The sequence below is a fragment of the Cryptomeria japonica genome, chromosome 3, assembly GCF_030272615.1.
Source record: "Cryptomeria japonica chromosome 3, Sugi_1.0, whole genome shotgun sequence".
NCBI lineage: Eukaryota > Viridiplantae > Streptophyta > Pinopsida > Cupressales > Cupressaceae > Cryptomeria > Cryptomeria japonica.
Window position 1 is genome coordinate 93,574,419 of NC_081407.1, and position 9,744 is coordinate 93,584,162.

The following is a 9,744-nucleotide window of genomic DNA, read 5'->3' on the forward strand; positions in this document are numbered from 1 at the left end:
TGTTCCAATGGTTGTGATAACATTTGTTAATTTAATGGCCAATATTTTTGACAATAACTGTGACATAAAAGTTGTTATTATGATCATGACTATAATAATTGAATGAAATGTATCTCTAAGCACTAAAAAGCAAAGAATCATGTGATGCCACATTAGCACACAAATATCGGTCTCACTTTTGTACAAGTATCAATATCACTTTTTTTTTGGGTTGTTTTGGACACCTCGGCAAAATGCATGTTGATGTGGCATCATATTTGATGATGTGACCCTGAAATATTAGTTATAAGCAGGGGACTTGCCAAGTAAGCCACTATAAAAAATTGAGAGTGATTTGAAATTTTCACATAGGATTTTGAAAAGCGCAAAGTTAGGGTAGTCAACTACTGGGTCTTTTCCCCTATGTGCAACAAAGATCTTAGTTTTAAATCAACTATGCATCCACTTCAAGGATCCAAACATTACTAAAATAAAATCTCTAAAGTAGAATTCATTACGAACATGATCATGTTATGTTTGTAATAGGGAGAGAGGGGGAGAGAGGGATAGAAAGAGAGAGGGATATAAGGTAATAATATAGAGATGGAGAGGAGATGGATATGGAAAGAAGGATAGGGAAAGATATAGAGAGAGAGGAGAAAGAGTTAGGTAGAGATGGAAGAGATAAATATATAGAGAGGGAGAGAGAGAGGGAGAGAATGAGAGACAAAGAGATAGAAAGATAAAAATAGAGATAGGTAAAGATAAAGAGAGAGGGGCGGAAGGAAGAGAATGAGAGACAAAGAGATTAAAAGATAAAGATAGAGATAGGTAATGATATATAGAGAGAGGGAGAGATATAAGGTAGAAGGAGATGGAAGAGAAAATATGGGGAAATAAAGATAAAGAGACAAATAGATATAAATATAGAGGTCTATGGAGAGGGAGAGTGAGATGGAGAGAGATGAGAGAGGGATACATTTTTAGAGATAGGGGGGAGAGAGGAAGATAGAATGAGAAAGGAAGAGGGAGACAAATATATAAAAATAATTAGACTAATAGATAAAGATAGGGAAATAAGGTGATATAAAGATATGCATATAAGAATAGGAAGAGGGAGAGATATTGAAAGATATAGATGGTGAGATAAAATGATGGAGAGATAGAGATATCAGGAATGTAGAGAGGGGAGAGAAATAAGGGAGATAGGTAGAGAGAGATAGAGATATACATTAATGGTCATAACGGCCTTCTTATTTTATTACATTAATCATTCATACTGTAACTGACCCAAGGTAGGTTTCTAAGAACTACACATTAACCATCTCAAAACCAACTGATTGACTAACACATAACACACCAGTCTATACCGTTTCCACATGCATCGAATTATTGGGTTTTCTCTTTCAACATTGGTGTTTATATGTTTTTAGATTAGTGCATGCAATTGATTGATTACTACATCTGCTTAATATTTGCAGTTATATGAGTTCAGGAATACAGAATATTGAATTCTTGTTGCTTAATTATCTGTTGTCTATATGTATATATTAATTTAGTTGAGCTAACTTATTCACTATTTAGATCCACATAGTGCTTCTCTACGTACCATGGCACAGGTACACAAGCCACATATGCATCTGTATTAGTAATAGCTGATCTTCGGCTTCTTAAGACAATGGAAACACAGTAACCGCAACACAACATAACACAAATATGCATGATAAAACATTCACGACTACGGATCTTATCATAGATGTATTTTTTAGTACAAATTTATGAGCTTTCTCTTTTATATCTAAGAAAGAATGATTACGACAACATAATTTTTCCTTGATTCTTAAACTTTTTCATAAGGAAGATTTTTCATATAAATACAGATAATATACATTCGTATAACCTCTGCATATCAAGTAGTTATGAAAAGAATACATGCTTGCACTCATGAAGATGGTAATGCCCGATCAAATGCAATGTGAGACTCGATGATAATGATTCTAGAACAGTCCTTGTTTCTTGCACAACCCGTCCCTCCAAAATGCTGATGAAATGATAATGACATGTAGCAAAAGATATGCAGATACTTTCGCTTGAAAATTTTCATATTATCTCCTCATTTAGTATATGAACGTACCCTCATTATGGATCATATAACGTACATATATCTATATGTGTACATATATCTATATGTGTACATATGTAATTTATGCATTCCCCATAATCGGGTGAATGCATACATACATGTATTTATATATACGTATACATATGTTATATGTACTCATATTAGAGCGTATATTCATATATTATTTAATGAGATTATTTATTTGAAAACAATCATATGATCTATTTTATATCTTTAATAAATTATTAAGCTAAGATTAACAACACATGCACATCAATCAAAGACGTTAAAAGGACCACCTACCAACTAACTGACAAGGTGAGACAACCACCCTAATTGCCAAGGTGACAACCAACTTCCTAAGGATCTGACACCAAGTTCATGGTTCGATGGCAAGTTCGATCAATCTATTGTCTACACCTCTCCTTGATGATACTCTCCCTCCCTTCAAAGGCGTTGTTAATCCTGCATCCGCTTGGTAACATAAAAATGGTTAGACCATTATTACCTTCATAATATTCACAATTATATGAAACAACATTGTTTGAATCAATCTTGCAAATCCATGGTAGAACTCAAATTAAGATTACCATCCACATATGTAAGTAATAAAATGCAAATGATATAACGATCACAATTGCATTGTCATTTAACAATCTTTATTGAAAATAGGGATGTAACACTCTTGATCATGAAATTGTCCTTGAACCACTATGTCAAGTGACCAATATCATGACAAACACATTTGACATCAACCACTATCTCAACACACTGTCACATTAAAGATATCATCATCAAATATCATTCACATGCACTTCATACCAAATCTGCTCGCATATCATTCACATCCACTTCACACATTAATTCACACACATTCCATACATCAACTCATACAACTGCACAAATATATATATATATATATATATAAGACCATTCATTAACAACCTCAACTAGATCAATCAAAGACATAGTAAACAATATTAGAAGAACATTCATAACTCCATTGTATTGTACCTCCTCACACAAGTATTACAACATGATTACCTATACATTTTGTACATTTTCTAAGGAAGCTCTTTCAATATGATAAATATTTTATTGAGCAGAAAAGTTTTTGTATATTTTCAAGAGAAGCTCTCAAGGTGCATCATTTTTGTATATTTTCAAGAGAAGCTCCCAAGGGTGCATGTCACCACCTTGTATAGATCATGATACATGGATGAAACAATAATTGAATGAATACCAACAATGCCAAAAGAGATAGAATTATAGCCATATAAATGCTATCATACTAAAAAAAGATACCTAACTAGATGTAATCATGTCCTTGCTTAACACATAATGCAAACAAAATTTTAGATCACCTATAATACCTCAATTTTCAAGTCAAACAACTCACTTAATGCACTATGAAGAACCAATTTACAATAACAACAAACTATAATTACCATATTAACATCAAACTATAAATGTTGAACATCCCTAACCTTGTTTCTTACTTCCACCTTTTTTTTTAAAAACCTTAACTCTTGACTTGATTTAAAATTAAAAAGATTATTACCTAATTTGTTTACAAGGATTCTGAATTAAATTAGTAAAAGGTAAGTTAACTCAAGAATAATATGATATTTTTTTGTTTGATCGACCATTGTATATTCTTATAATGAGATAATTGATAGAGTAAGGACAATACATAATGTATGGTAATGAGAATCTTTACAACCCAAAAAAAATCGTTTTGTCCAAATATATCTCCAAAAAAATCTTCAGCTTATCCAACAATTGTTCAGCCATTGTATATTCTTATGTATATAATAAGATTAAAAATAGATTACATATGGACAATACTTAGTATATGCTAATGGGATTCTAATCGGATATGGCGAAATCCTTTTGTCCAATTGTGACATCAACAGTACTTAACGTTTTGACCAACAAAGTTTACAAATTTATGAGGTTTAAGCATTCAACTACAGCAAATCTGCTTAATTTCAGCCATGAAAAGAATTGCTAATTCTTTGAAGCAGATCACCCACAGACATAAAAACTGCATTCAGATTTTGTTTATATATTTTCATGCAACACTTGTTTTTGGAGCAGATGCACAAGTTTCAAAAAAGTTGGGATTTGCTTCTGCTAATTCAAGCTTTCGAATTGCAATATTTGCAGATTTGCACTATGGAGAAAGTGCTTCCACAGACTGGGGTCCCCAGCAAGACCAGAATTCTACTAGGGTTATGTACAATGTGCTACACAGTGAAAATCCAGGTGGTATTTTTCTTCAATTTTAGATTGATTGTTATCCCACACTTAATTTTCTTTTGTGAGTTTGATACAACCTACAATTTTATCAGTAATTGAGAAAATCTGAACAAAAAGCTATTCACTCTGCTGGGGGTATTTTGCCTTGATGAGTGCAGAAACGTTTAGAACGAGTGCACATATTTTACTAGTAATGTAGTATTGTAGATTTGTGGCTTATGAGCAATTCCATTATAGTTAGTACCTATAAAACATACTTATAAGTGAACTTTCTCTAACGAAATATACCATATGGCAGGATTGAGCATTGCAGCTATTGTGAGTTCTGTAATATTTCATTCTACTCGTTGCATATGCTTTGAGAGAAAATGAAAGGAAATGAATTTAAATATCCTAATGGTATTTGAACTCTGCAGGTTTTGTGCTTTTGTCGATCCTTATATAAGATTTGGTTATAGTGTTTCTTCTCTTATTCAAAACAAGCAAAAAGTAAAACAAAAATTACCATATTGAGCTTTTGATAGTTTGAATCCATATATCCATGATTTATCTAGTATTGAATCAGAGTTCATGGTACTGATGGATATAAAAGTGAATCAAAACATATTGGCACTAGCAGTGATTGCTCATTTCAGCATATGTGGCTTATCCACAAATTCATGGGCCGTTTCAAACTATGTGGCTTTTGTTACCCCTAATTGAGTTTTTGATGCTTTTTATTCATAGCTGTGATTCATGCAAAACATTATAAAACTTAATGATTGGACTAGATTTGAAAGCAAATCAGAAAATAGTAGCAGTAATTGAGCATCTCAGCATTGCTGTCTTAGACTCCCTGAAGTTAAAGTTTGAACTTTGAACTCATTTTTGCCTTCTCTCTAGCACTTAATTAGATGATAGTGCTCATAGATTCGAAAGCTGATCAAAAGGTATAAGCAGCAATTGGGCATTCCAGAATATGAGGCCATGAGACGACAGGGCATTTTAGAATATGTAGCTTATAATGCATATAATTGTGCTTTTAATTCTTATTTGTGATCAATCCAATAGCTCATCAGAGTTCATGATTGATGGAGATATGAAGGCGAATCAAAACATGTTAGCATTAAGTTTTATAATGCGGGACTTACATTTTTGGTTTATCTAGCCATTTATAAATTTGTTGTACTTAAAGATTTGAAGGCTGATCAAAAGCTTTAGAAGTGATTACATATTACATAATTTTTGCTTATCTACAAGTTCATTGATGCTTGCAAATGAATAAATAATCTAAAGTGTAATTGGCAAACGCAGATTTTGTAGTTTATCTTGGAGATTTTCTTACAGCCAACAATATTCTCATCAAGAATGCAACCAAATACTGGGAGCAAGCCATTTTGCCTGCTAAGAGTAGGAACGTACCTTGGGCTTCAGTATTTGGTAACCATGATGATACAGCATTTGAATGGCCTGAAGAATGGTTTGGAAGCTCGGGAGTGCCCCGCATTGAGTGTCCTGATTCTTCCTTGGTAGCAGGTATTACCAACTTTTATGGCTAGTCATAATGCTATTTATTCGGAACAGTCATCTACTTTCCGAATTCCTTTTATAATTGTTTATAAATCCCCACTTTATTAGTCTTAGGGCCCTTATAAATGATTTTTTTTTGTATTTGGAGTTGTCCCGGTCCTAGAACTCTTCTGAGGTTTCAACAATGAATTAATCAGTTAAATTTTAAATATTTTAGAAACTTCGCCTAATTTCTTGAACACCAATTTGCCTACCAATTTGTGAGAAAGAAATCTCTAGTGCAATACATCAACCCCCTGCTAAATGTTAAATACACAAAATTCATCAAATCAGAATTCTGCATTAAAGCTAAAGTGAACATGAGTTCCATGCAAGTTTTGTTTAACCATAGTTTTCGTTATGGTGTGACTTTTATAATTTTAAACATCTAAAATCTTTAAAAAAATTGATACATTTGGTGGATCAACCCCAATCCATAACCCTGGTTTATCTTTAGAGTTTTTAGAGTTATTGTGAATATGGAAACCAATAAGAAGCCTATCGCAACAGCTTACAAATTTGTTTATACATTTGTGTCTCAAAGAAACAAAATTCAGAATTTTAATTGGTATAATTTTTACTATTTGTAGAATCGATTGTGTATATATTTTATTAAAAACATATAAAGTTGATTCAGAGACAATTTTTTTTTTAATAGAAAACAATTTTTTTTTTTTTTTCACAATCTGTTTTTATTTTTCTCGGTCATCTTTCTTCAACCCTCTTTAAGCTTTTTCTCAAAAGCCTCATTGCAGATTGATGGAAATTTCCGAGATATTATTTATTTCTTATTTAAAATGTGCATAAAGGTTACTTTAGTATATCTATCAAAATTTTGAATGTATTACTAGTATCTTCAATTATTCTCATTCATGAAATATTAGCATATAAGTTCTGCATTTGTTATTTTCAGAACAGAAATATATGCAAATTACCAACTACTATTCTATATAGGAAAATTTAAAATTATGTACATTCTTTTTTGACCACTCAAGTCTGAGATTTCATCCATTCTGTCCGCCATCTGGTTGGTTCTAGAATTAAAAATCACTTGGCTGTGGGAAAAAGTCTCCAAAGTAATTGCTTATAAGCATGCTTTTTATTAATGTGTTTATAGTATATATTAGCTAGAATTTGAAAGGATTACCAGGTTAATAAATCTATAAATAGAAGCAAGAAGTTTAACTTAGATTTCCCTGTGTTGCCCCAGGAAGTGAGCAAATGGGTGGCTGCTATTTCCAAGGGACAACCCGTATCGAGTTACTTGAGACAGATGCACAGCATAATCTGTCTTACTCTTCATATGGACCTGAAAGTCTTTGGCCCAGTGTCTCAAACTATGTGCTTGAGATTGCTTCTTATAGGAATCCTAAATCACCAGCAGCCTTGTTATACTTCTTAGATTCAGGTGGTGGTTCTTACCCTGAATTAATTTCCAACAGTCAAGCAAGATGGTTTCGTCATGCAAGTGCCCAAAGAAATCCCAGCCAAAGGTAAAAGCGAAAGTGCAGAAGTAGGTCTAATCTCCTAACATAAAGACACCTCAGAGTACAAAATGCACAAATCTTATATTTTTCTTAACACTACTGAACTCGTCTGAGACACACTCAAGTTGAACATAATGGGCTCTACTGAAGTCTTTCATAAACATGAGGTGGAAGAACAGGAAGGGATTGTTTGCTTGGCTGGGCCCGATTTGTATTAAATTACTCTAAATCGGTTCAAGCTCGATGTGTTAGGGTTCGGTGAAATTAAATACATGAACTCTAGCCTTAGATTGATGCTTGTGCGAGAATTTTTATTTTTGCTAAGAATAGAATAATTAGGGAACCATTTTCAGTTTTGAAATGCAAAACAGTTATTTCCCTAATTGGAATCATTTTGAGTTTTGAAATGCATAACAGTTATGTTGGCTACCTGTTTTTGATTGCAGGATTGCCGAAATTATCTTTTGGCATATACCCAGCCAAGCCTACCAAAAAATTGCTCCTCATCCTGGCAGCCTAATAAAGTATCCTTGCGTTGGCTCAATAAATCTGGAGCCAGTTGCTTCCCAAGTAGCTGAATGGGGGATTATGAATATCTTGATAAACAGAGAATCTGTTAAGGTATGGAGATATAAATAGAACTTACTTGGTGGCTTTTGTTTCAAGTTATGCATAGAGCTCTTATGTCCAGTGATATATGCAGGCTGTATTTGTTGGTCATAATCATGGTTTAGACTGGTGCTGCCCATGTAAGAGTTTGTGGCTCTGTTTCGCTCGTCATACTGGTTACGGAGGTTATGGTACTTGGCCAAAAGGGGCTAGGATTTTGGAGCTTTTTGAAAAACCTTTTGAGCTGAAATCATGGATTAGAATGGAGGATGGGACAACCCATAGTCCCATTACACTAGCTTTTGCATCATAACATATGATAACCATATGATAACCTTTAGCAAATGTCATTTATGAGTTGCTTCTTTTGAGATTCTAGTCTTGGAAGGGCCTCATTCAACTTTTAACATTGTACCATTTTATATTAACTAGTAATTGCACTTTGGTACGTCGAACAAGTGTGGAAGGTCAATTAGAAAAATAATGGTCTATTTATTTTATATATTTGTGCAATACATGATGTTAATTGATAAGTCATTTAATTAATGATAATTTTTGAAAAAAGGTATCGATGGAGAAGTATTAGTTGGAAATCTACAATGTATCCTCTCATAGGGATTTGAAATACAATTGAAACAAAACCTTTGGATGAGGAAGATAATAGAAATCCATTACCAACAAGTTCATGGTATGTTAATTTTTCATTTGCTTGAGGGTCTCCAAAGAATTTTACGAGTCCATTTGGTGCATTTTTAATGATCATAAAACCATGATAAGGCATCTATAGAAAATTCTACTAAACAATTTTCTCCTACATAATTTGATCACTTTGACTAAAATAAATATAGTTTTTTTTTTTTTGGGCTTCGGCCCTAGCTCGCCCAGTCGTGGATCGCAACTTAAGGCGTGGGTATGCTCCCCATGGTCTTGAGTTCGAGTCCCCGGCTGTGTTAACTCTGTGTGTGTTGCTACCTTGTGAGCGGGTCGTACACACTGGGGGATTAGTCTCGCTTCGGCGAGGACACCTCCAGATTCCACGATAGTGAATATAAAAAAAATAAATATAGTTTATCTATTTACAAAATAATATTAAATTAATCTATAAATTATGATGTGATATTAAATAAAATTTTAATGATTATTATTATCAATTATATATTATAATATAATAATGAGTAAAATCTTAAAAATAAATATAAGAAAAATAATAAATAAAAAATACATAATTGTATGCAATATTAATATTAATATATTCTTATAAAATCCATTGGTTATCTTATAGAATGTACATTAAATAAGTATTATTTATCTTATAATTATATTATGTTTAAACTATTAATTGATAATAAATATAACAAAAATTATATATATATATATATATTAACTATTTAAAAATATATTTTATTATAAAAATTATATTATAATTGATGCACTGTTAAATGGACAAGGTTAGCAAATGACAAACAACACAAGACACAAGAAAATCATTAGTGTTAGTCAATCAAAAACTAATCTAAACAGGCATATCAAAAGAGATACTAAAATCATGCTAATATATCTAACAAATGAAACAAAGATATTAAGGCATCTCCAAATGCCTCTTAGCATGCTCTTAGCTCCTTCTCCCTTGTTCCTCTCCTCTCCAAGTTCCAAAATAGTGTAGCTCTCAGCAACTTTTTGCACTATGGATGCTTATGGAGGATTGAGATTTGAGTATTTTGCTCTAAATGTAGAATG

The 9,744-nt window shown here is 32.5% G+C and overlaps 1 protein-coding gene across 1 annotated transcript; it reads left to right on the forward strand.

The window, feature by feature from the left end:
* The first annotated feature begins 4,098 nt into the window (after nt 1–4,098).
* On the forward strand, nt 4,099–8,320 carry LOC131044057 (probable inactive purple acid phosphatase 16). Its single transcript, XM_057977322.1, has 5 exons — nt 4,099–4,369; nt 5,657–5,878; nt 7,122–7,404; nt 7,845–8,019; nt 8,102–8,320. The coding sequence occupies exons 1-5, from the start codon at nt 4,099–4,101 to the stop codon at nt 8,318–8,320; spliced, it is 1,170 nt and encodes a 389-aa protein (XP_057833305.1).
* Nucleotides 8,321–9,744: the final 1,424 nt, after the last annotated feature.

What these genes read in the sequence shown, in the direction of transcription:
- LOC131044057 (XM_057977322.1), top strand. Translation starts at nt 4,099, where the DNA reads ATGAAAAGAATTGCTAATTCTTTGAAGCAGATCACCCACAGACATAAA. An exon ending in GCTACACAGTGAAAATCCAG is followed by an intron (nt 4,370 to 5,656) that starts GTGGTATTTTTC and finishes TGGCAAACGCAG; the next exon opens with ATTTTGTAGTTTATCTTGGA. An exon ending in CAAAGAAATCCCAGCCAAAG is followed by an intron (nt 7,405 to 7,844) that starts GTAAAAGCGAAA and finishes TTTTGATTGCAG; the next exon opens with GATTGCCGAAATTATCTTTT.